This window comes from Antechinus flavipes, chromosome 1, assembly GCF_016432865.1.
Source record: "Antechinus flavipes isolate AdamAnt ecotype Samford, QLD, Australia chromosome 1, AdamAnt_v2, whole genome shotgun sequence".
NCBI classification, from domain to species: domain Eukaryota; kingdom Metazoa; phylum Chordata; class Mammalia; order Dasyuromorphia; family Dasyuridae; genus Antechinus; species Antechinus flavipes.
Window position 1 is genome coordinate 661,450,968 of NC_067398.1, and position 27,336 is coordinate 661,478,303.

At 43.0% G+C, this 27,336-nt stretch overlaps 2 protein-coding genes across 3 annotated transcripts; both read right to left on the reverse strand.

Annotated features, from left to right (window-relative positions):
* Positions 1–7,957: 7,957 nt before the first annotated feature.
* YJU2 (YJU2 splicing factor homolog) lies at positions 7,958–18,788 on the reverse strand. Its single transcript, XM_051971920.1, has 8 exons — positions 18,676–18,788; positions 17,320–17,420; positions 16,820–16,964; positions 13,676–13,810; positions 12,616–12,797; positions 10,864–10,984; positions 9,820–9,979; positions 7,958–8,912 (listed from the first exon to the last, which is right to left on the reverse strand). The coding sequence occupies exons 1-8, from the start codon at positions 18,697–18,699 to the stop codon at positions 8,800–8,802; spliced, it is 981 nt and encodes a 326-aa protein (XP_051827880.1). The 5' UTR covers positions 18,700–18,788; the 3' UTR covers positions 7,958–8,799.
* An 83-nt stretch (positions 18,789–18,871) lies between these two features.
* On the reverse strand, positions 18,872–26,726 carry EBI3 (Epstein-Barr virus induced 3). 2 transcript variants are annotated; one of them, XM_051971922.1, is made up of 5 exons: positions 26,573–26,726; positions 24,661–24,796; positions 23,478–23,656; positions 23,101–23,258; positions 18,872–19,861 (listed from the first exon to the last, which is right to left on the reverse strand). In XM_051971922.1, the coding sequence occupies exons 1-5, from the start codon at positions 26,676–26,678 to the stop codon at positions 19,790–19,792; spliced, it is 651 nt and encodes a 216-aa protein (XP_051827882.1). In that variant the 5' UTR covers positions 26,679–26,726; the 3' UTR covers positions 18,872–19,789. The 2 variants fall into 2 exon arrangements, with proteins under 2 accessions (XP_051827882.1, XP_051827881.1); XM_051971921.1 differs by lacking the exon at positions 18,872–19,861 and adding an exon at positions 22,145–22,710.
* Positions 26,727–27,336: the final 610 nt, after the last annotated feature.

The window sequence follows — 27,336 nt, forward strand, 5'->3', positions numbered from 1 at the left end:
GCAGTCCAGGGTTCTGAGCTGCTTCTCTCAGGGGAAGGAAAAGTTGGTTACTTGACGCCTGCTACTGTATATCTAAGACATAAACTTTTTATTATTCTGGAACAGTAAGTCTCTCATGTAAGTAATTCCCTATATCCTTTCAGTACTGAGCCATGATCCCTTGTCTGTCAGGATTATTCAGTTTCAGTGATGTCCACTCCCTTAAATTCTGCACTCTCCCATCTCCCCTGTCTACCGTCTGCCTTATTGGGGACTTCTCTTCCCTCAGGCTCTGCTCCCTGGAATAAAGGTTCTGTCATTCTTGATGCTTCTAGGGAATGACAGCTCCAAGGGGACAGTCCCTTGGTCTGGGATGGGATCTCAGATTCCCCAGTTTCCAGCTCTACGACTTTGTTCCATCTCTCTATCCTCTTCTAACCCTGCACACTCCTTTCCAGCTAAAGAAGCCTAGAACCTAGAATTTAAGAGCTAAAGCCACAGTAATAAGATTTGCATTGCAATCCCCTTATTTTATAGATGAAAAAAACAGAAATCCAAAGAAGGAAGCGTGACTTGTCCACAATTTAGTCCAATGAATTAATAGCAAAGCTGGAGAAACTTGGTCTCCCAGCTCCAAATTCAGTGCTCCTTTCCTTCCATCCAAGGAGTTTTATTCCTCCTCCACAGCCCATTTCTCTTAAAGGCCTCCTCTTCCAGAAAGGCAGCACATGGAAAAGCTGGAAGAGACCTTAATTTTCTCAAGATCACAGACTGAGAAATGAAACAGAGCTTTGAGATCATCTGGTACAATCTCCCTCATTTTATAAATAAGGTTTCTGAAGTTCCAAGATGTAGAAGGGGTCTGGCCAAGGTCTCAGCAAATCAGTAGCTGAACCAGTACTAAAAACTGGAAATTTTTAAAGGGAGAAAAAAGAAACTCGACAAATTTTTGGTTAAAAAAATAGCTTTTACATAGCATTTTGTTATATATGTGTGTATACACAAATATGTGTATGTATATTGCATATGTACATATCATACATACATTATATATACATGTTTCTCACTAAAGCTCAAACTCAATCCCCTCACTTGTTCAGGGATCCTGAGTTTGAGAAATCACGGTCCATACAATTTGAGGTAAAGGCAGGATGTTGTCCTATTTTCTATTCAGAACTACTAGGAGGTTGCTCAGTGACACTGGGAATGTTTGTTGACAAATCTGATCAAATCTGTCACTTCTCAGGTGTATAAATATGATATAGGCGCTGGCTAATTGCATTTTTATGTGCAACGAATGGTAACCCAAAACCCCATGATCTTCAAACCAGACTGATTTGTGGGTTGTGACTGCTGGGTTTAGAGATGCAGGAAGGATCCTGGGCATTTTTTCAAAGAATCCTCAAACCTCAGGACTAGAAGGGACCTCACAGGCACCTCAGTACCATCTCTACCAGAACAAGAATCTCCTTTACAGCATTCCCAACAAGGAACAATGCAGTCTTTACTTGAAAATCTCCACTATTTCCTGAGGCATCTCATTTCACTTTTTGACAGCTCTTATTAGGAATTTTTCCTTACACTGAGGCAAAAATCTGCTTCTTGACAACTTCCAGTCATTCTTTCCCAGTGAAAAAGGCAGGAGGAGGTTCAATAGATGAGAGGGATCTTTGGCTAGAAGGGCTGGAAGAGAAGTCAGGTATGAGATGAGAGCCATTCTCAGAGCTGCTCAGGAGGAAAGAACTGATCCTGAATAAATTGATTTGTTAAGGGCCAGATCAAGTTACTAATTGGTCCAAATGCAATCTTGCCTTGCTGTTACATTCCAGAGCCCCAAGTATCTTTCTCCCCTCATTTTCCTTTCCTCCATTCCCCAACATAGGGCTGGACAGTGCAGGATTTACTATAAACTTTCAACTTACTCTCAGTCCTGGGACTTAGCTTGGCCCCATAATCTTGCCCAGGCCCAGAGCATTTAACTCTCTAGTGGCCTGAGAAGGATGATCTTTTCCCCATCAGAACATCCTTTTCACAACTGATTTAAGATTCCCCAGGCTCACTTTCAGTGCATCAGGAAGCTGTTTGTCCTTTATTCTTGAAGAGGATTATGACATTTAGGAGGTGATACCATGACATGCAAATGAATTGGATTTAATTGAGGGAGTCACTTAAATCTTAAAAGTGCAAATACAAGGTTACCTGCCTCACTTTCCCCTCCAGAGCCATCGGGATCCAGTGACCAAATAGAGATGAGGACAAGTAGAGGACAAGCCTTGGATAAAATGGGAAACCTTGGCCTTTTTAAGTTAAGGTCTCAGGTAGGGAATAGAGTCCACTTTTCCAGAGTTGTAACTAGGATAGAGTGGTCTATATGTCCAGGAGATGATATATATAGGGACTCTACTTCTTCCCTACTGCAATCTAGAGCAATGTTTGTGGAATCTTGACCCCAGCAGGAGGTAATTTATTATCTGTAAATGTTTAATTTGTAAAGTTATTTTATATACTTCTATACCTGAGGTTGCATAAATATTTCTTGGACAAAAAGGGATCACAAGTGGAAAAAGTTTAAAGAAACTTGGTCTAGTCGTTGCAGACTCCATATTTGAAGGCTCACTGACCTTCATCAAACATTTCTGCCATGGGATTAGGGAAAGCTGGGGGGAAGTGATAAAGCATCAGTGGCAAAGGTAAAAGGAAGAAGGGAAGGAAGGGACAGGATACTTCTTTCTCCCAAAGATTACAACCAATCGCTCTATGCTTGGATTTTCTCTTCTAGGGCTAAGTGCCTCTCTTTCCATTTAAAACTCCATTCCTTGCTACTCCTTTCCATTATGCTCTTCTGTTACCTTCTCGTACTATTCACAAATTTCTTTGAATTCTAGATTTCTCCCTCTCCTAGTTTTTTTATCTTCTACTCACTAAAACCTAAGGATACCACCTCTCTTGAGACATATGAACAAGAATCTTCTCAAGGCATCTGAACAGGAAAAAAACTAGCATTTACTAAGAGGCCACGATGTGACAGGTGCTGTGCTAAGCACTTTACATTATCTCATTTGATCCTCCCAAGAACCCTGAAGATTTGTGTTACTGCTATCCTCATTTCATTTTTTATTATTTTGTTAAATTTCCATGTTATATATTTTTACCATGTTTAACATATATTGGACTACATGCCATCTAGGGAGGGGATGGGAGAAATGGGGGGTAGGGAAGAATTGGAGCATAAGCTTTTTCAAGGGTCAATGTTGAAAAAATTAACTTTGTATATATTCTAAAAATAAAAAATAAAAATAAATTTCCATGTTAGTCGTGTTATTAAGGGACAACTAGTTGGTCCAGTGTTAATTTGAGTCAGGAAGACTTGAGTTCAAGTCTGACCTCAGAAACTAGCTGGGTGACTCTGGGCAAATCACTTCATTCTGTCTGCCTCAATTTCCTCTTATATAAAATGAGCTGGAGAAAGAAATGGCACATCATTTCAGTTTCTTTCTTTTTTTTTTCTGAGGCAATTGGGGTTAAATGATTGCCCAGGGTCACACAGCAGGAAATATTAAGGCCAGATTTGAACTCAGGTCCTCCTGACTTCAGAGCTGGTATTCTATCCACTGCACCTCATTCTAGTTTCTTTGCCAGGAAAATCCCAAATGAGGTTACAAAGAATCCTACACAACTAAACAATATATTGGGAAAGAAAACATGGACTAAAAAAAATATTAAAAAATAAAGCGAAAAAAAGTCATCAACCTGTGCACTCAGATTCCTTTAGTTCTTTCTCTAACGGTGAACAGAATTTTTTTTTTTTTAATATCATGAATCTTTTGGAATTGTCACCTACAGTTACAGTTGAGAATATTGAGATAGAAGATAGTTGGCTTGGCCAGAGTCACAGTCCCAGGGCTTGTAAGTACCTTGAAATCAAGAGTTTCCTGACTCTAAGTCCACTTCTCTATGTACTTTTTGCTACTTAGCTGATGCTAACAAGGACTAGTCAGTCAGTCAACGGGCATTTAAGTGTTTATTGTGTGCTAGGGACTATGTTTAAGTGTTAGGGATGCAAATAAAAGCCAAAAAAAAAAAAAAGTTTTCTTGGTTCCCAGATCACAGTTTTTCCATTATACCTACATGCAAAGTATCAGATAAAGGGTAAGTTCCGAGCATGTAGGAAGTTATATGAAGGGAGCTACTCAAGGCATCTTGGTGCATCAGATGGAAAGTGGCTGAAAATGCCCAGTCCTCTTTCTGACTGAGCCCTGGGAGAACAGCTGCCTATAATCTCTCCCAGATGCCAAGACTTCTTCCTTACTAGAGTCAGACCCAGGCTAAAGGGAAGGGTCTTGGCTGGCTGGAAATCAGAATGGTCCCTCCCCATGCTACTACCCACCTCTCTTCTGCAGGTGTGTTTATTGAATCTTCACAAACTATCCCCACCTGATGGCTCTGAAGACCAGACCCTGCCTCCTTGTTGCTACTGGGCTTGGGAGTATATCATAGACAAGTGCCTAAAAATAGGGAATCCTCGTCCTCCATCCCTGAAACAGTGACAACACACACATATCCAGGAGCACCTTGTTAACAAACCTTGGAACAAAGGAGTAGCGGGGAGGCAGTGCCGACATCACTAAGAGGTGGGTGTGAGAAATGAGAGGAAGGGGGGGAGGAGGAGAGTAGTGTAGGCAAGAGAGCATGAGGACACACAACATCAGAAAACAGAACATCAGATAAAGAGGAAAAGGACCTTTGCAGAATCTAAGAGTTGGAAGGAAGCTTAGAAAAAAGATTTACAAAAGGCTTTCTTCATAGCAACCCTGGAGATAGGTAGAACAATTCTTTCCATTTTATAAATGTAGATGTAGATATAGGTACTGTCTCAAATAGGGAAATGACTGGCCAAAGTTCATAGAAATGAACATAGACTATCCTTCAGAACAGACTATTAGAATTGAGAGGGCTCTTAAAGCACAGAATAGCAGAGCTGGGAGGGCCCTTTAGAAACCAGGTCGTCAGAGCTGGGAGGGTCCTTAGAACACAGGGTGTCAGAGGTGGGAGGGCCCTGAGAAGAGATAAAGCCAGATCTATAAGGAAATTTAGAGGTTGAGACCAACTCATCTGTGTTTATACCCATTTCCCTCAATTAGTTAGCTCCTCCAGAGCAGAGATCTATGCATCTCCAATATATCCTATGGCTAATAAATATTTATATTTGCAAACAGGAAAATGAAGCCCACAGAAGTGGGCTCATTGATAGCCATAAAGCAAATTTATAATTGAATAGAACCAGATTCTAGGTCTTCTGATTCCTGAGAAGGAAGAAACACAGAAATGAATAGGTACTAACTCATACTCCTGGAGTCAGAAATGGTCTTTTGCCTCGGGTAGATTGCTTACTCCTGGAATGGGGCTGAAGGGTAAAGCATTTAATTGGAGGACTGATATTCTTTGTAAAGGTAAAGAATGAGCAAAGGGATTGGGAGGATGGGGAAATCAACATCTTTAAAATCTCTGACAAATCCCTTCAGGGTCCAGTTATCCAGGCTTTATTGTTAATATTAGCTCAATTCATCGAATAAACATTTTACCAACACTTAGGTATTGAGGCAGCAGCATGGCAAGTGGGAAAAGAACACTGTAGTCAAACCTACCCATGGCACTTATTGGCTGCGTGGCACTGGGCAATTAACAACTTCTCTCTGCCTCACTGAGATTCCTCACTTGTAAACTGGGGACAATGATACTTGTAAAATCCTTACAAATATTAAGACATTCCCCACTTTAGTTTTGCTTTCACTTGGAGAGGTTGTTTTGTTTTTTAGGGTTTGTGGATTTGGTTGTAGATAGGGGTTGTGGGAAGCAGATGAGTATCAAGTTATGTAAGGGGCAAGAGGGGATAGACTGCAGTACACAAGGGCTTTTGGAATAGATTTCTTTCTTTTTTAATTTTAATTTTTTAAATTTGCATTTTAAACTGTCTTTCCACTTTCTCACTCCACACTAAAGTCATCCTTTGATATATATATGCACCCACATATGTGTATATTTGATATAGATATTCTTTGTCGTTGATTTGAGTATTTGTAATATTCAGAATAACTCATTCAGTTATTCTTCAAACAACATTACTATAATTGTATACAGTAATTTCTTGGTTCTGCTCATTTCATTCTTTATTATTTCATTTTCCTAAAATCGACCAGTTCATAATTTCTTACAGCACAGTAGTATTTCATCACAATCACATACCACAACTTACTTAGCTATTCCTCAGTTGATGGGCATCACCTCAATCTTCAGTTCTTTGCCATCACAAAGAATTGCTATAAATATTTTAAAACATATAAATTTTTTTTTAACCTAAGCACTTTGGGAAACAAGACATAAAATTGCTGGGTCAAAAGGAATACAGAGTTTTAGAATTCTTTGGATATAATTCCAGATTACTCTCTAAAATGATTGGATCAGTTTACAGTTCCACCAATAGTATGTTAGTATCTCAAATTTTCCACATCCTCTCCAAAATTTGTCATTTCCTCTTCTATCATTTTAACTTATCTGATTTAGGTGTGAGATAATATCTCAAAGTTGTTTTAATTTGCATTTGTCTAATCAATAATGATTTAGGGCATTTTTATATGACTATAAAGAGCTTTGATTTCATCATCAGAAAAACTGCCTATTCATATCCCTTGACCATTTATCAATTGGGGAATGACTCATTCTTACAAATTTGACAAAATTCTCTTATTTTGAAATGTCTTTTATGTAAGAAACTATAAATTTTCTGCTTTCTTTTAATCTTGATTACATTGGTTTTATTTGTACAAAACCTTTAAAATTTAACTAAAATATCTACTTTATGTCTTACAATGCTCTATCTTTTGTGTTTCATAAATTTTTATCCTACTCGTAAGTCTGAAATTCTGTTCCTCATTTTTCTGGAATGAAGATTTCTTTCAGAATTCTTTAGATAAAATCACAGTAATGTGAATTTACATCAAGCAAGAACTGTTTGTATTTCTAGACACCTTGTTCATATTACTGACACTTAGAAATTCACAACTTTTCTCACAACAATTCTATGAAAGTATTATCATCCTTATCTTATAAATGAATAAGCTGAATACTTATCTAAGGCCAAAAAGTTAGTATTCAGCAAAGCTTGGGCTGCAGAGCCTATCTCCTGATTCCAAATCTGGAGACCACTACAATGCCTAATTACATGAGCCTGATGCCCCGGGAGGCTGGGTAGACCTTTGGTGAAATAAGGAGGTATGTGTGTGGGACTGGGCAGGTCCCATTCCCACCCCAGCCCATTCCCTTGTCATGCCAAATCAGGACCTTCCATTTAAGGCTTCCCAAACCTCAGCTGTTAACAATGCTTCTTTGCACGCAAAGTACTCATGGAAGACACAAACCATAGCCCTCTGATGGATGAGGCTAGACTGCTCTGCCGAGTCCTGCTGTGAAAGAACAAGGACCCCACTGAGAAGAAGGGGGTACAACCACCATTCACCAGTCATTCACCCTATAGGGTGGCTGGCTAAGTGTAGGACAGCAGAACTACCAGCTGAGATAATGGGGCTGGGAGGCAACTCTGCCTCAACCTCCTGCTGCAGGAGCCTGAGGACAGGTTTCAGGGATCCTGCTAAACTTACTGGATCCAGACCCTACTTCTTCACATTATCAGAACCTTTTGAGGCTGGGAGAAACCTTAGAAATTACCCAATAAAACTTTCTCATTTTCTAGTTAAGGTGATAAGGCTCAAAGTCAATAGTCTATCAGTAGCAGAGCACCAAAATCCAGGTCTTTTTGTTCCCGGCCAAAGGAGGAGTGAAAGACTATGAAAGAACTGCAGCAGCTCAGAGACGACAGGGACCTCTGCATCTGCTCCAGTGCCCACCAGAACAGTAAGCCCCTGATAACTACCCCATGCTGCCTCCCTCCCTTAGAGATGATCAAGAGATTTAAGGCTCAAGATCAGCATAATCAACAATCCATTCGGTTTTCTTTATTTGGTTAAGATAATGACTTATAGATACAAATTAGGTGGAGCTGGTAGGATTCAGGGGGTGGGAGGTGGGTAAGAGGAGCAGGGATAATGGGGACAGGACTTTTAGGTTGGCCTGATCTGGTCAGTAGTTGCATGGTTGGTCTTAGGATCTGCCCCCTTATGTTACTTAGGTCTAGGAAGGAAGGAGGTAGACAGGAAAAGATGTCCATTGTGATAGAGCATCATATATCTCATAATTCAATTCCCAAAGGTTCAAGCTCCATTCTCTGGGATATCTGACCATGACATACTAGCAACAGAAAAAATTAATTCTAGCTCCATCAAGGAGAAAAAAGCCCTCAGTTCCAAAGATGGCAAGAGGCAACTGCTTCCACAGTGATTCTACTTTGATCACCTGGGCTTGATGAGCATGAGGGGCTGGGCCAAAGTAAGCAAGGCTGAGTCCCAATATCTTCTGTAAGGTCACCCCTGATCTCCTGGAGGGCACTAGGCTAGGAATGGATAGGATTTTCAGTTGCCACTCCCTAAGGAGGGAAGAGTGTCACAACACTGAATCCTCCCAAAGTCTATGGGCCTGGAGAGGAGAGGAGCAGCCAGTTCCTGGGCAGCTGAGAAGGGGGGAAAGCACAGTGAGCTCACTAGACAAGAGGCTCTGGCAGTGTTGCTCCCATCCCAGTCCTCCTCTTCACATTGCTGGGCTCACTGAACAAAGAAATAAACCCACTGCAGCCTGATTCCGGGGTCTGGCCCCACAGGGGAGGGGCCATTAAGGATCTGGGGCCTCCCTCCAAGGGGAGGGATAGAGGCTTCAGCTGCTGTTGCTGCTATCTTCACTGTCTGAGTAGGCCCCAAGCTGGCTCAGAGATGAGGCACTGGGGGTCCTGGGCGACGAGCTGGTCTCTTTCAAACTCTGTGGTACTCCTACAAAGACAGGCTGGGGTCAACTTGGTTGAGCCGTCCCCCACACTGGGCTCCCAGTGCTCCACAGTCATGGATGGTTCAGCAGAGCAGGAAAACCTAAATACCTACTTCCTCCTTCTCCACCCCCCAACACCTTCAGAATGAGTTTCTCTCCTCAATCTGACTCTGGGGTACAAAGAGAATCAAGGATCAGAAATAAAGCTATTCTTTGCACCTGCATGGGCATCCTTTGCCCTCTAGTGGCTGCTTGAAAGATGCTTCTTGTTTCTTCAGCAAATAGAATACAGACCAAGAATTTGAAAATCGTAGAAAATTCAGAGAACAGGACCTTGGAGACCATCTAGACCAGCGGTCCTCAAACTATGGCCTGCGGGCCAGATGCGGCAGGTGAGGAAGATTATCCCCCTTACCCAGAGCTATGAAGTTTCTTTATTTAAAGGCCCACAAAACAAAGTTTTTGTTTTTTACTATAGCCGGCCCTCCAACAGTCTGAGGGACAGTAAACTGGCCCCCTATTTAAAAAGTTTGAGAACCCCTGATTCTAGACCTAGGAGTCTTAACCTAGAGTTCATAGATTTTTAGAGGATCCATGAACTTGTATCCAAAAAATGTTTAGATCTACATTTTCCATAACCTCTGCATGAAATTTAGCCCATAGCCTGGGCCTCTCAATTATTTTTAAAAATTTTCCAAAAGGGGGGACCCACAGATATGACTGGATATAATCCAAAGGGATCCAAGATACAAAATAAATTAAGAATTCCTGGATTAGAGCAAATCCATAAAGGTCCTATAGCTAGCAAGCAGCAGAGCTGGCTCTGACCTCAGATGGTCCTTCACTTCTAAGTGCCAATGACATTTTTTTTCCCAGTAGCTAAGGGACTTTTATGACACGGGAGCCCATTACCTGTGCTGGAAGAGGGCAAGATTATGTGCCCATTGCTGCTGCTGGGTCTCTGAGCAGCTGCCTTCTTTGCCACAACCAAGCCTGCCAGCTTTGACTTGCTGCCCAGTGCACCAACGCTTCGTTCCCAGCTCTCCAACTTTTGCTTTTTTAGTTGAGGGACCTGAGGGGGAAGAAGAGAGCAATGAGGCAGTCTATTCTCAAAAATTCCTAAAAACTCAAGAATTACCCTTCATTTGGAATTAACTAGTGCTTGAGATAGCACTCAGGGCCTTTGTAAACTTTAAAGTGCTATACAAATGACAGCCATGATTACCATGCCCAGCCTTTGGTGTGGTCACTCAAAAGGAGAGCATTCTTTCTGAGTAATGCATCCTGCCCATGGAGAGTTTAGGCTATGAAGCTGATAGTCTGTTCTGGCTCAGTTTTCAATGACTTCTTACTCAGAGGTGTGGAAGGGAGCAAATTCTCCCAAATCACTTTCTGAGAAACCTTCACAAGACTGGCCAACTCAGGAAGCACATTCTTCAAAGCTCCAGGATGGAAGTGATACAAGTGAAAGCCCTGGCTTAGGAAGAAGAGCTGGAGAGAACAGCAGGCATCTTCCCTAGCAGTCATCAGAGGATACCAACCCTAGGAGGGACCTGAATGGGGAGGGTGGGGAGGAAAAGGCAAATTGCTCTTTTCTCTCCAGCCTTGCTCAGTGAATACAGCGCTCCCCATTATCACTAGGGTCATATAGAAACTCCTGCCGGGTGTTTAGGGTTTCCCATAGCCTGGGCCTCTCATGCCTGTTCAGTCTTTTGATACTGTCCCTTCCATGCTCTCTCTGGCCAAGCCATACCTGTTCTTCCTTGTCTTTATGTCCCCAATGATCAACACTGTGCCTGGAACACAACAGGGTTTTGAATAAATGTCTGCTGACTGCTCTGGCTGACGGCCACCTCCACACGGCCTAAATTCCTCACTGGTCCCAAGGACGAGTCTGGGTGCCCAGAGCAGCCACACAGTGACCGCTGGTGGGCAGGGAGGAGACCCAGGCCTTACCTCCTCTAAGATGGCTGTGGGAGCGCCCCGAGTGGGCAGCTGAGAAGGGGCAAGGGCGGGCTCCTCATCAGAGTCTGAATCTTCGATGAGTCGCCGTCTCCGAGCCTGCTCCATCATGGCCCTGTGGGATAGACCATGGTTGGTGAGGGCCTCCTGGATGCTTCTTGGGAGTCCCAGCTATGACTTCAGAGGCGGCCTCCCACTAGTCAGTGACCATGAACAGTGCTCCTTTCTTCCTCAGTGACCCCCAAAGCTATTCCTCTTCCATCTCCTCCTGAAGAGAACGGACTCCAGAGCTGCTTCCCACGCAGCCCATCAGCATGACATCGTGGAGTATCAAGGAAGCATTCCTGGGTGGATTTCCTAACAGCCCTTCCCATCCTGGGCTCTTTCTGGCCTCAGAAGAAGGGGTGACAATCATACTGAGGAAAGGGCAGGCTGGAGAGTCTGCATTAGGACTTGCTCTGGAGGCTGGGATCTGAGCTAGGATCCCCAGTCATTTTCATTTTATGAATTTGTCAAAATATTAAGGGGTACATGGGTGTGGGGAGAAAAAGAGTGGAGGAAACACTCCTTTGTATCTATTTCTGAGCTGGGAAAACTAAGGCCTAGGGTCACCACAGACAACTGAGAATACCCAATTTCAAAAAATTACAATAAAGAGGGAGAATCCTATGGCCTAAACATTCTACAGATAAAGTTCACTCAAGAGGACTGGGAGGCTCTCAAGAAAGAATACAAATTATCCTAATGAGGAAGAAGGGAAACTCTAAAAGACAGCAATGTGCATGCATTAAGAATCGGATTTATTTTAATATACAGAAAATTAAAGAAAGGTCAAGTAAGTGAATATGAATACAAAAGTGGCGAGACTCCCCAGAAATGTTAAAAATGTTACATCTCAGAATGAGCTAAGGCTTGCAATGAATACAAATACTGAAGACAACAAAAAGCAACTTTGTAGTTACTTGGTGGCAAATACATCTTGGTTGTCTACCCCTGCTCAGGTAGATGAGATGATAACAGAAAGAAGGTGGATCTCTTAAAGAGCATTTACAACTTAGCAATGAGTGAGCCACATCCTCCCCATGGTTGGCTGGCTACCTCCTTATTTCCTCAAGTCTCTTTAAAGTAGAATTTTTTTTATTTCTGATCTTCCTATCCTACCCCATTAAGGAACAACTTTGCTTCTATCCCTGCTAACAACTCTCTACTTGTAAGGGATAAAATCTTCTAGGGCTCCCCGGGTCACTTCTATTCCAGACCCCTTGTGTAGTCTGGAATCCATCGGTAAGTTCTGTAATCTCTTTTGGAAAACTAGAATCTCAAGATTCAAGATTGGCAAAGACCTTAGCAGTCTCTTAGCAGTGGTACAGTGATGAGGAATGGCCCTGGAAAAAAGGCCCATTGGCTTCAAGTTCCCTTACACCTACCAGCAGGGTGACCATGTGACTACAGACAAGGCACTTACACAGTCTTAACTTAGTTTTCTCATCTGTAAGATGGACATAACAACATAAACTACTGACATCTTGGCCACGTGAGAACTGTATTTTGTAAACCTTAAAATGTCACGGAAACACAAATAAGCATCTTACAACATTCCTCACAAAAAGACATCAAGCCTCTGATTTAAGACCTCCAGGGCCACCCCCTGTGTTGACATCACCTTCCTCTGTTCCCTGTCCCTAGACTCTCAATGTCCTTCCCAAAATACGTACCTCCCCCCATCCTCTGTCTCCTTACACTTACTCCATTTCCCTCTGGTCCTCCTCCTGCTCTCGCTGGCGCTTCTCCTCCTCCGACACACGATGCTGCTGTAACATTGCCTCAAAGTCCACATTGGCCTGGCGCTGGTTGAGTTCCTTTAGCTCCTGCAGGTTTTCCAGGACCTCCATCTCCAGCTTGGAGTCCTTGGTCCGGTTCTCCAGCACCTGGGGGAGGGAAGAGGCAGGGGAGAGGATGGGCACAGAATGAGCCCAGCTGGGCTCCTGGTACTTTGCTCAAATGTCTCAGCCTCAGTTTTCTCATGCTCATACTTGCATCACTGGCCTCCCAGTGTTGTAATGGGGACAAATGCAGGATTGCAGTTTGGTTCTGGGGCTAGATCTTGTCTTCTCGACTGCCCAGGATCCAGAGCCCCTGGCATCACATCTCCACCTTGATGCTGGACTTAAAGTCAGGAGGGCCCTGGGTTCTAATCCCTCCTTTGATGCTTGATGGCCATGTCACCTCAGGCACTACACAAGGCTAAGCTTCAGTTTCCTCATTTACAAAGCTGACAGAATTCCTGCTGTACTTTCAGATAATCTCTACGTAAAGCAAACTGTATAATTTAAAGTTTACCAATGCCAGTTGCTATCATCATCATCATCATCACTCCCTCTCGCTATTTCCCAGCAACATAAGATGAAAATGGGAAGGGACTCTGGGACCCAGAATCCAGAATGTGAGAGAAAGAAAGAGCGGGCCTCAGAACATGCCCTGCAAGGGTCTTGATGCAGGTGGAGCCTGGTGCTCCTGCCTTCGGGCTCTGGCATTACCAGCTGCCACATGAAAGGACTGCCCAGGGCACTGCCACTTCAAGCACAGAACCCTGGAGAATGGCTGGCTCCAAGCCAGGAAAAAGAGAGACTTGGAGCCAAGCACTAGTGCTGACACTTATTAGCTTTCTATATGACTGTGAACAATTCACTTCTGCTCATCTCTAAAACCAGATTAATAATATCTATGCTATTTACCTCTGGTGTGAGGAAAGTGTTCTATAAAGTTCAAGATAAAAAGGCAATGTGAGGAACTGATATTATATTACCTTCATAGGATTATTTAATTCTTCATCCTCTCTTTCCTTCTGTACCCTTTTTTCTTCCTCTTCTAGTAGTTTCTCAGCCTGGAAGTTCCGGGTAGCTCCATGCTCCATGGTATAATCTGTGTTCTCAGGGTCTGTCTGGAGGTAAAGACATCAGTTTTATATGAATCCAGGCTTTGGGTCAAAAGTGATCTGACTTAGAAGCTGCTATTTTATAGTTGTCAAATGAAAGAGAAGCCATAAAAAAACCCAATTGGTCGAACCCAAACTTAGGTAGCCATCGGGAACCTCATCCAATGAGGCTGATGATCAGGAATAATTCCATTTCAGAATGAGTTAGGAGAGAAAAGGCCACAGATAATGATGTAAACAGTTATTTCAGGCCATGCCTGACTGGATCTGATGTCACAGTTTCCTTATTTCTCATTTTATGAGACAGTAGAAAGAATAATGGACACAGAGCCAAAGGGCCTGGGCTTCAGGACTGGCTCTCATATTTCTTTGCTGGGAAACTCAAAAAGCTACAACTCCTCTCAGTTTCAGTTTTCTCATCTTGAAAATGGGAATAAAATTTGCACATGCTGAGCTCACAGACTTGTAAAGGAAGCACTTTACAAACCGTAAAATAGCATATGAACATGAGTATGAATAATTTTATTAATATCAATAAATTCTACGATGGTGGAAACTGTCTCATGCACCACTGCATTTCCCACAGCTTTTGGCCTTGGGATCTGGAAATACTAAGTATTGATCAGTTCATTCTATGAGAAAAAAACACAGGCTAGGCAGTTTAAGTAAGTAGAAAACTTTTGTAAGGATGTTTTAAACCATCCAAGGGGTAGGGAAGGGATGTACACAAAGCTATTTGTCTGACCCATGGCCTTCTTGAGACATCTGACAGCCAAGGGAGTGTATTTAGTTGCCTCTCATCCTTTTTCTCAGAGGTAGTCTTGCCTTACCAGCTTGAAAATTTACAAAAGATGCAGGAGATTGATTTAAGTAGCTTGTAGGGGGCCTATAAGGGTGGGTTAAGACTCATGATCTTGGAATATATTTTGAAAATGTTACAAAAAACAAAATAGTTCTATATTCAAAGATTTTTCTAGTAGCATTGTATGTGGTTTTTTAAAAAGTGGAAGCAACCTATTCAACAATATAGCAAAACCTCCACTTTCATGAAGGAAGTACTACCTTTCATTTCTCCTCTGGCTTCAGACTTGGGACTTTGCTACCATGACACCTCTACATAGCTTTTCCCTGCCTGCACTCCATCTTTTTCAGCTCCCTTTTATGTGCTGTCTTCCCTCTCCTTGAGGGCAGGAAATGTCTTTCTTTTTTTACTTAGGTTTTTATTCCCAAAGCTAAATATAGTGCCTGATAAGTAGTAAGCATTTAAAAGCTGCCTGTTAACTTGAGTAGACTAGATAATTAAGTGTGGTACAATAGAATGCTAGAATTCAAGAAACACACAATCAATAGGGGTATAAAGAAATCTGGAAAGTCAGTCAAGAAACATTCACTCAGTCAACCAATAAGCATTTATTGATGGTCTACTCTGCATAAAGCACTAAGTAATTACTACACTTAGGGCTGAGTACTGGTGAGACAAAGAAAAGCAAAACAAGAGTGTCTGCCTTCAAGGTACATATATTTTAATACAAAAAACAACATGACTATAACTAACTATCTTCTATAATGGAGTAGATAGAAGATAGTTTCAGAAGGAAAGGTACTAGTAGTTGGGGGTGGAGATGGAAGGAAGGAGGGTTAAGGAATGCCTTCTGCAGAAGGTGGGAGTCTTGGAGGAAGCCAGAGAAACCAAGAGTAGGAGGTTAGGGACATAGCATTCCAGGTCTGGGGAAGAGTCACTACAAAGGCAAGAAAATGTAGATGAAGGACTGCCTTCAAGGAACTGCAAGGAGGTTAAGTAACAGGATTGTAGAGGATATGGAGGGGTAAAATATAAGACTGGGAGGGTGGGAAGGGGCAGGATATAAGGGTTTTAAATGACCAAAGAGCTTATATTTGATTCTCTAGGTAATAAGGAACCACTAGAGTGAACTGGGAGGAGAGGAAGGAAAGAGGGTTATATGATCAACCTACACACGTCAGTGTCTATTTTATCCTCAGTTCCTAATGTAGACACTGACATCAGTTATTGCAGGATGCTAGAATTTTAGAATGTTCATGGAATCCTTTTGAAGTTTACATCTTCCAGATGAGGAGAGAGGAAACAGAGGTTCTCCTCTGTCTATCATTCTTCAAAATGATTTCCTTTAAGGGATTTGGCTGGAGCAGGACAGGGACTAAAAACTGAGTTCTAAACTGGCTTGCTCTTCTATGCAAAATTCACAGATATAACTGAGTTTCTTTAGCCAAAACCAACATACTACCTGTATAGCATCACTTCATTTGATCAATATAATGGCTTAATGTATTCTATTCTTTCTGAAACTTGGTTGCCTAGGTTGTTCTTATTTAGTTCAATGTTCTTGAATGACTGATTAGTAAAGGTGTTCTCATTTGAAAGAAGTATCAGAATTAAGAATATTTTAAGGGTATAAGAGGATCAATCATTTCAAACAAGCCCTAGACCACTATATCCTCCACTTCAAGTTTAATATTTTCTGTCTTCAACAAACCTACTGAGCTATATTTGATGAAATCCAGAATCTAAAATCTCGTGATTTAAGGAAGGTATGCATTATCCTTTTTGAATGCTTTTCCCAGTGAATATACTTAGAAAAGCGTATGTGGTATAATTCATAATTAAATTTGGTGGTTAGCATCCTTTCAAACTTCCAAGTACATGGTGATACATTTTAACAAACAAATATAATTTTTTACAAAGTTCTAATACCCTTCTTAGAAAGGCCTTTCTGAAATAAATAGAATGAAAGTAGAGCAGAACCAGAAGAATTAGGTATAAATCAACTACTCCCATACAAGAAGGAAAATGATTGAGAATAAATGTCGAAAAATTCTGACATAGAATGAATGACTGAAAAAAGTGATACGTTATTTTATGCATTGAAATTATTCAATTTATTGTAAATAGTCACTAAAGTTTAGTTGTTTGTATTGTTCTATGTTACATTTTTAATAACATATTTGTGTGTATATAAAAGATTTTTAATAACTTACTTTGAAGGTAATTTCAGCGAGACATCGGGTACACTTGATATAGAAACGAAAAATTGGGAGTCCCAGATATAGCTCATTCTGCACTGTCTCCTTCCGGGCATTAAATTTCTTGCCTTTATAAATATATTCACCACATGTCTTACATCTGAAAAAAGAAAAAGAAAAAATAGGAATCACTCCCTAAGTCAGTTATGAAATACCTCTACCTGATAGGAAAGAAAACTGTTTTCCCTATCTCCTTTCCTACAAATTGGTCCAGACTAATTCCATGCTAGAAGAAAGCATTTCTATTGAAATACAATTATCAAAATATTTTTTAAAAGAAATTCATAGACCCCAGATAATGAAGTTCTGTTTTTGAGGATTTCTGGGGGCCAATATGTCTATGATTTCCCCATATTAACCTTTTCTGGCCTTTAAAGCCAGAGGTGGCTAGATGGAATTCCTTAGCTATTAGCACTTTTCTATATGGCAGGGAAGGGATTCCACTGTATTCTCACCTCATGTTGAATGGGGCCATCAGTCTCACCACATATTGCCGATCTTTGGGTAGCTTGAGCTTAGGGATTTTTGATGGATCAAAATCTGGTGGATAGTATTTCTGTGAACAAGATAAAGAGAGGTAATGATCCAGAGAAGGTTAGCTTTGACTCCCATTCTCAAACAGAGGAATACAGCAGGAAAAAAGCAAGAAAAAAGAGAAGATATATACGTTGTATTATTAGAGGAAAATCTCAAAGAGGGGGTATTTATATAGTGAAGAGGATCATAAAGACCAGCCAAGAAGGAACTATATCAGGAGGACTGGAAGGCACACTAGTTTGGGGATAAAATATAAAGAAAGAAAGAGAAGATTGGGGGGGGGGGGGGGGGGGAGGAACAGGAAGATGGGGAGAAAAGGTTAAAAGGGAGAAAAACCAAAAGATGATGGGATCGAAGGCTTAGAGATGGAAAAAGCCTTAAAGGCCATCTAGCCAAACCTCTCATTGTATAGATAGGAATGAAAACTAAAGGAAGTACATTGGAAAGCTCAGTCAACAGAGAGAGAAGAACTTTGTGGGAAGAAACCTTAAGAAAGCTGTTGCTCATAAGCACCCCAGCAACTTCTTGGGGAGGGGTGAAAGAGAGCAAGGAATGCCCCCCACCCTGGAAAAACTTGAGAACCCCCTGGCACTATGAAAGGATGCAGTCCAATCCAAGAAACCTTGCCGTGGAAAACGTGGGCTTTTAGTGCTGGGATGAGTGATGACGTCTCCTCGGAGGCTGTGACCGCGGGTGGGATCACACCTGAGCCCCGCTGGGTCTCCCCTTGGGCAAGGAGACCCCAGTCGAGAAGGAAGCCATCAAGCTCTCCCTCCTAAATCCCACCTCAACCCCGTAATTCCGGCCCTTTCCTTTGCAAATTACTTCCCACTTATGCAGTATTTACTTAATATCCTCTATTAGTTTGTCCCCCTCCGGGCCTTGGATCTTTAGGTGCTTTAGGCAGAAGCCGTTTTTTGGTAATCACGGCGCTCAGCAAGCACACAGTAGGCGCCTAATCAATGCTTGCTGAAGGAATGAATGAGCACCCAGAGCTGACAGGCCCCCGGCGGCACCGCGCATCCCCCAGGCGGTGTCCCCGTGCGTCGGGCTACACTTTCCCAAGAGAGATGCTGTCCCCGAAGGCAGGACTTTCTCCACCTCCCGGCCCCCCGCCCCATCCCCAGCGAGATGCCTGGGGTTCCCCGCGCCCCACGAGGGCTGGGAACTTGGGGAGCCCCACTCTGGGGAGGAGCCACGCAATGCTTGGCCTAGGGAGGAGGGCGGTCAGAGCACCCGGGGTCTTGGGGCTCCTGCTGCCGCACGTTACTCACATTCAAGACTTTTCTCTCAGACATCTTGGCGCCGCTTCACGGAGCCCACTCCACAGTCACCAATTCGCCAACTGTTCCGAGAACTGGCCGCCTCACAGCGGCTCTCCCAACCCGCACAGTCCACTTCCGGGAAACACGAACCCGACCCACCTCACTTATTGGTCGAGGGCGCTGTGGCCCGCCCCTTCCCTGTGACGTATGCCCCGTTCTTTCTCCCTCCCCCTCACGTCCTTTACATAGGGTTCTTTTCCTTATGGGGTCCGATGGCGCCTCGGCCTCGCCGCTGCGAAGGTTCCGCAGACACAGGAACGATCCCTCCCCAGGGAAAAACCTTTTAAAACCCGGGACCAGAGAAGGAAGTCCGGAGCCTCCGCCCTGCCCCGCGCCCTTCACCAGCGCTTTCGTGCCTATTTTATGCGCATGCGTGTGTGCATCCCGCCATTTATTGATTTAATTTTCTTCCGGCTGGGCCCCCGAAGCCCTCTCTGAGCAATTTAAGGGGCCAGAAGTTAGGAGATCTGGGTTCCAGTGAAACGCGCTCTCACTGTGTGATTGAACTTGGGGAAGTTCATTTCCCCTCCCTGGGTCTCAGTTTTCCCGTCAATAAAATGGGTGGAATTAATCGAAGATCCTTTCCTATGCTGACATTCCATGTTCTATGATGCTTCTCCTGTTCTTTTCCTCCCTTCCTCCCTTTCCTCCTTTTCCTCCTGACCCCTTGCAAGCAAAATGTGAACCTGAAGCCCAATTTGTCAAGGATCCATAGGGCTAAAGGCGTAATCCTGGGGAGGATTCAATCAACCAGCCCTATTAAGGCTCACTGCTTGGTTCAGGGGATGCAACGCAAGGAGAAACTTAAGAACCTCCTGTCTGCAAGGAGCTCACAGCCTAACGGGGGAGGCAATACGCAAACATTATGTATTTACAAGGCGCGAACAGTATAAATAGAGGTTATCTGGAGGAGGGCAGAAGCCGGTGAGCTGAGTCCCAGAGAAAGCCAGGAGGCGCAGCGAGGACACCGTACGGTGTCAGACGGAGGGATGCTGCGGGCTGAAGAAGGGCTCCCCAAACCAGAGGCTTTCTACTTGATTCTGCAGTTCCTAGGGAGACCGCTTTACTGAGTAGGGGGATGATGGGCAAACCTGTGCCTTGGGAAGATCCACTTGATGACTGAGTAGATGATGATCTGGAATGAAAGGAAATTTGAAGCAGGGAGACCAAATTTTTATTTTTTATTATAATAACTTTTTTATTGACAGAACGCATGCCAGGGTAATTTTTTACAGCATTGTCCCTTGCATTCACTTCTGTTCTGATTTTTCCCCTCCCTCCCTCCACCCCCTCCCCCAGATGGCAAGCAGTCCTTTACATGTTAAATAGGTTACAGTATATCCTGGATGCAATATGTGTGTGCAGAACCGAACAGTTCTCTTGTTGCACAGGGAAAATTGGATTCAGAAGGTAGAAATAACCCGGGAAGAAAAACAAAAATGTAAAGGGAGACCAAATATCGTAAGGCTATTGTAACAGTCCAGCTGTGGGCTGATGAGGGCCAGGACCAGTGTTAGAGGAGAAAGGGAAATGTATAAAGAGATGTGATGAAAATAGAAGCTGCAGGACCTGGAAAGTGGTTGGATTTGGGGGTGAGGTAGAGGGAAGAGTTGAGGATAATACCTATTTTTTAAACTTAAGTGAGTGGGAGAGTAGCGATGCTTTTATTGAATAAGTTAGGAAAAGGGAAGGATTGGGGAGAAAAAATGACGAACTCTCCCTTCATACTGATTCTAAGATGTCTATGGTGCCTTCAGTTGGATGAGGTTCAGTGGGAGCTGGAGATTTTAGACGAGTCAGGAGAGAGGTTAGGGTTCAATAAAGAGAGTTGATGATGAATAGAAGCTGGTCTATAGAAGGTTTAGAAGAGAGGAGGAAATGGAGGGGCCAATTATAGAGGGGTTTCTCACAACATTTAGACAAGAAGTGGAGAAGAGATATAGAAACCAGAGGAAGAGAGATATGGGACCTCAGCCCTATGAGTAAGAATGATAGAGGGGCAGTCTGCTGGAGAGATGAGATGGAACGGGATCAAGGATACATATAGAAGAATCTGCCTTAGCAGGAGAAAGAGCCACATCTTCAGATAAGACAAGGGTAAAGGAAGAATTAGTGAGGGAGAGACTTTTGATTGATGTCAGATAAGGAGGAAAGGAGAGAGAGAACTCTGCAAATGACTTCATTTTTATCCATGAAGTCCTTAGTTCATAGTGGGTGAAGAAAGGAATATCATAGGAGGCTTAAAAGGGATAAAAAAGATTTAGAATGGCTACTGTGGTAAGTAAGAGAGTGCACCAATTGGGGAAAGGATTGATTCACTGCAGTGAGGTCTCAGTTAAGATTATGTAACACAGATTTGGAGTGGACTCAGTCAACATAATTTTGAGATTTTTTCCTCCCAGCACTTGAATAGGAATGGAGGCAGCAGATGGTGGGAATAATACAAAGCTGGAGTTTAGCAAAGTCATGATTGGCAGTAGGTAAAGGGACATGGAACTGAAGAGAAGCTGACAATATAGAGATGATGTGGTTGACCAGAGACCCAATACAGGGAAGGAAGCAGTGTAGCTAGTACAGAGTGACGTCTTGATGGTGGTGAGAACAAAACTGAAGGGTATAAGGAATGGAAAGCAGTAAGAATGGAGATCAGGGTTAAAGTCATAAGGCAGAGGGAAAGAGAGATGGCAAAAGATTATAATCAATTAAAGGAATTTCAGAATTTTTTACCTGGAAATGTATATGTGAGTATCTCTATGTGTAGCTGATGTGTCATGGAGGAGGTCATGACAAATGAGTAGGCTGGGGGATAGGGAAGTTTGAGTGTTTGAGAGAGTATCGAATTATCAAGGGGAATATATTGAAATCTCCTTCATTGTAGGACTTGGGGTAGAAAGAAAATTAGGACTCAGCCACTGAATTCATTGAGGAAGGAAAAAGTATCCTGGAGGTTGGCAGATAACAAATACTAGAATCTTGTTTGGGTGATAAATTTGGATTGAAGGAATCTAAAAGGAGGAGATATTTTGGAGAATTGATGTTAGAGAAAGAATGACAATGGAGAACAAAGAATATCCTCACCACTCCCGCCCCCCCCCCAAACTACACCCAGTGAATCAGAGAGTTTGTGTGCAAATGGAAAGGTGGACTAGGGTTGCCATGTCATCAGGAAAGAACAAGGTCTCCATGAGAGCCAGAAGAAGAAGGGAATGAGACATGAAAAGGTTTAAGATGGCAGCAAATTTGTTGACTATAGAACAGGGATTTCAGAGAACACAGTAGAAGAGGAACATATAATATCATAAGACATTTGGGAGATAGAGTTGAGGAGGATGGGAATAAAGGAACAGGTTGTGAGTTTTTTTTGGTACAATGACAGCAGGGGTGGTTTTCAAAATCACTGATTCTGATAAGGAGACAATTGTGAGTTAAGAATAAATATTATTAAGGAATAAATCCATGCAGAGTATCAATGGCTAGAGAGAGGTCCTTTGAGGAATGCAGGAGTTACAGCGTTGAAGGCTTTTGCAAGAGGTCCAATCTTCAGAAGAGTGTGTCCTGTATAGCCCAAAGAGCCCAGCCCCCAAGATGCAAAGGCACAGCCTATGGGACATGAAAAGGAGACAGGAGCTGGCAATTCTGGGGGTGGGTCTGATCCAACAAGTGTCTGCAGAGCATCGGAGAAGTCCTGGGAGGAACGATAGAAGCCACAGGGGATGGCCTAGATTCAGAGATGACAGGATTCTGCAAGTAGGCTTGGGACTGGTTTGTCAGGTCTAAGTATCTGGGGCATTGCCCCATCGCAGAAGCTGAGTTTGGGGTTGCTGCAAATTCAGGCTACTTGCTGCCATGGGTGGTAGCCACTACAGTGCTCCAGGCACTTAGCTCCCCATAGTCCATAAAGTCACCAGCTGCAACCTGCACTTGGTATTGGGTCCTGGGGCGCAAGCCTTGCAGGATGAAGAATGTTTCCTCAGTTGGCCCCACCTGAGAGCAAAGTGTGGGTAGTCAGTGCCTAGGGAGGGACCTCATCTGAAGAAAAGGGAGGGATAGAGAGGTTTCCTTAACATGGAGGGAAGCTGTAGTCTTGGTGGGCAGAGCCTGGAACTAGGAATTGGGACAACTGGATTCTGGCATCCATTGCCCCACTGTGAGTTTGAATAAAATATCTTCATATCCTTGCATTTTAAAGCCTCCACCAGTAAGATGAAAGAATAGGGCCAGATTGTCTCTAAAACCCTTTGCACCCCGAAGTATATGTTTTAACATTTGAAACCCTTGCAGCATCCAGAATTCTGAAGCTCTGCTTCTTTCTAACCACCCTTCTGAGATTCTGGGCTTCAAAAGCCCCCTGTTCTGTCCCAGTCAAGGCCTCACCTGCTGGAATCTCTTGGCCCCCTGTCGCTGGTAACGGATCAGGTACTTGAGTGGAAAATACCTGGGGAAAGGCCAGGAATGGGGGGGCTCCCACTGCACCCGGAGTTGCTTGCCAGGGATAGGACTCACACTCATAGATTCCGGGGGGTCAGGTTTAACTGCCAGATATAAACTCATTGGTTATGGAGTGAAAGGGTCCTAAGACAACATTATTTCTCATAGCTATCCAGAATCCCACTTTAAAGATCCTCCCCACCAAGTTTATGTCTTTGCCCCCAAATCAAGCACTGAATATGTGATATTCTATTAAGCACCCGTTCCCTATACTCAGCTCTGACTTCCTAATATGTTATTTGGCATTCCCAGGTGGGACTCACTTATATGCTCTGCGATGAAGGGAACCAATTTACTTCTGGTTCCTTGCTGAGTGATCACTGTGATATTGAGTATGTAGGGGATCATGGAGAACATCTGGATGTCGGGGATGACACAGCTCCGGGCCTCACGGGAAGGCTGGAGGCAGGGATGCGTCTCTCCTTGGGTGATCATCCCGAATCTGATGTGAAAAGACAAGATTCTAAGCTCAGTAACCCCTTCACCTTGTTCCTGATTCAGGGACATCCTCTAGTTTGTACTGGAAGGAAAGGACCACAAATTTATGTCATTTCCCACATCCCTCCCTCTATCCCAGTCTAGGTATCATAATTTTAAAATGGACTTGAGGTATATAGTGGAAAGGACCTGTATTGTGAATAAAGACATTGAGGTTTAAGTTCCAAACCTGCTTCTGTGTGATTCTGGGGCAAGTCACAAAACAGCAACAAAAATAATAGTAATAGCTAGCATTTATACTACTTACTATGGAACAGGCACTGTGCTAAGGGGTTTGTAAACTTTAGATTCTAGTAATATCTCCATTTTATATTTGAAGCAGACAGGCGTTAAAGAAATTTGTTGAAACCCACATTGTTTCTTAATCTAGTGTCTGGACTCCAGGCCTGGTGCTCTATTTACTGAACCACCGAGCTATCTTCTCCCTACTTCAATTTTATCTTCCTCTTCTGAAACATGAAAGTTAGACCAAGAATCTTCAAGAACTCTTCTAGTTCACTTTCTGTGACTTTCAGTGCATCCTGAGGAAAGTGGTTAGGATAGTGGTTAGTCAGGAGATGTTTAGTCTGGAAAAAAGAAAAATTGGGGGGGAGGGGAAGAATGGGAAAAACATGACAGCTATTTGTGAGTAACTGAAGGCCTGCATGTGAAAGAGAAGGCAGACTTGTTCTCCCCAGTTTCAAAGGATAGAACCAGGAACAACTGGTGAATTGGAAGTAGATTTCAGTTTAATATAAGGAAGAAGTTCCAAATGATCAGAGGGATCAAGGGAATGAAATATACACATGAAAATGAGCTTTCTTTCACTAAAAGTGTTCTGTCAGGGGCTGGATAACTTCCTATAAGGAATATTTTTTGTGTGTTTGGGGGGAGGGAGAATTGGAATATGTCATTGTAGTCCCATCCAGTGACTAAACTTTCAAATGTCTAGAATTCTGTGACTCTGACCTGTAAGTAGCAATAAATGAGGCTTGCAAATCCGACTCAGGAGTCATTTCTGTTGCTTTGCCGGTGGTCCAGGAGCAGTCTATGGCTTTGGGATACCTCACAGCCCAACACTGCACAGATAGGGAGTTTGGGGACTCTGAAGGATGAAAGAAAAAGGCCCGGGGAGGATAGGGTCAGGAACCTTTGAAGTTCTTCATGCTATTACTCCCCTCCACTCACTCCTCCAGCCAAACTAGTAGCTCCCCCATGAGGATCAAACCCAGTGTTCTGTCCCTGTCCTCCATACCTTGGAATAGGCTGTTTCTCACATGGAGAATATGCTCCTTTCTCACATCCATTCCTTAAAATCCTGAGCATCTTTTAAGACTCAATTCATTTGGCACCTCCTACTTTCCTGATCTCTTAGTTATTTATAAATAGTCTCTCCCTCTTTGAATAATCATGGATATTTATTTAGGATATATCTCTATATTGTAGGAATTCTTAAATTTGTTTGTTTCATGTACCTCTTTTGGAGTCTGGTGAAGTTTATGGATTCTTTCTCAGAATAATGTTTTTAAAGGCATAAAATAAAATAGTAGGATTATAAAGGAAATGCAGTTATCAAAATGTTTTTAGAATAAATTCACAGATCCAACCAGGTCTATATAAATGTGAGATAGTTTATTTTTATTATTATTATCTAATAGAATGTAATATTATATAGTAACATGTAAATTCTTTGAGGACAGATACTTCTTTTCAGGGCCAGTGACACTGCCAATCACTCTATTCTTCTGGATATTCTCTTCTCTCTAGGATGTCATGATCCTAACCTCTCTCTGGTCTTCCTCCTATTTGTCTGGACAATCTCCTTTGCTAGAGCCATATCCAAATAGAGCCTATTCAACAGGCTGCCTCCTATGGCTTTGTTCAGGGCTCTCTCTTTTTTTTTTCTTTTCCCTCTTGCCATTTTGTTTTGTTTTGTGATCTCACGAACTCATGCCTTCAATTATCATCTCTGTGTAAATGATTCCCATATCTGTTTGTCTAGGCCTAACATCTGTCCTGACCTCCAGGCTTGAATCTTCACTGCTTAGTGCACATCTCAAACTGGATATCTCGTAGACATATTAAACTCAACACGTCAAAAACGGAACTCACTATCTTTCTCCCCAAACCCTCCCTTCTTCTCTTCTTATCTTCCCCATTACTGTAAAAGGAACCACCATAAAACCCATCATCCCTGTTTACAATTTAATGGTCATCTTCAGCTCCTTACTCTCTTTCCATGTCCAATTGGTCACTAAATCCTATTGTTTCTATCTTTATAACATTTCTCCTCCATATGATGAGACACTGCTGCCTCTGACACTGCCATTACCCTGCTGCAGGCCCCCTTCCCAACATCACCCTTGTATTATTCCAATAGCCAGCTGCTTGGTCTCCCTGCTTCAATCCTTTCCCTGCTGCAATCCATCCTTCATTTAGTCATCTAACTGATCTTCTTAGACTGTAGGTCTGACCAGGTCACTGCATTATTGAATGATTCTAGTGGCTCCCTCTCCCCTCTAGGACCAAATATGAAATTCTCTGTTGGGCATTTTCAGCCCCTCCTTTCTTCTTTCCAGGTACTCTACAATGCAGGGACACTGGCCTCCTTGCTGTGTATAAAAGGGGATTGCAGGGGAGGTAGGTGGAAGAAGGGATCGGGGAAGAGAAGACACAATTCTTGACTTCATATCTTTGCTCATCCTTGCTTTTTGAAGGTGTAAGGATTGTGGAGCAAAGATAAGTTGGAACAAGGGTTCCTTGGGTTTTATCTTATCTCCTGCTCTGACATCTTCCATTCTCTACCGATTAAAGAGGGCCTCTCTTCCGCAGCTCACTTTTTATAAACCACCTCTGAGATCCCCCCACTTGCCCCACGTACCTTCTACTTTTGTCCAAACTCTTTGGTGTCCACAGGAGGCCCAGCTCAGAGCCAGAGCCAGACTCCAAGTCATGGCAGGGATGGGTCTGGTGGCAGGAGATCCCATAGCTTAGAACTTCTGTAGGAGACCAAGAAGGAGCAACACAGTAGTTTCTACTTACCACTTACCAGCTGCTTTAGGCTTTCTTATATCTAAGCAACTCCAGCTTCCCCAAAATCCCCTGATCATACCCCTCTGGGAAATCCTCCTTCCTGTCCCTCTTGCCTTTCACTTTCTAAAGTGACAGTCTTAATCTTAAAAGTCAGAAATAGCTCAAATGACTGGCTTCAGGGCATGTGGCAGAAGAGGCTTCATTGATCCAAGAGCCCAGGATTAGGACCCATTCATTTGACAGCCTGTCAGTCTGTCTCCCTCCAGCGTCCATGCTGTTGGCCCTGCACTCAGTGTTCAGAGTATGAGTAAAGGTCTCTGGCCTCTGATCTCTTGCCCCACCAGAAAACTCTGAAAAGCATAGTTTCTAGTTCTCTTGAGAGGAATCCAGGGAGCCTTGGAAAAACGAGAATGAATCATTGAACATAGGACATGGACCTTGGAAATCACACAGTCCTTCGCCCACATTTTATAAATATGGAAACCAAAACTCAGGGAAGATAAAGGATTTGCCTAGCAATATGATGTCCTACAAAGAGCACTCTATTTAGAGAGAGGAGCTAAGTTTCGAATTCCAGCTTTGCCACTTACTAGCTCTGACTTTAGGAAATTC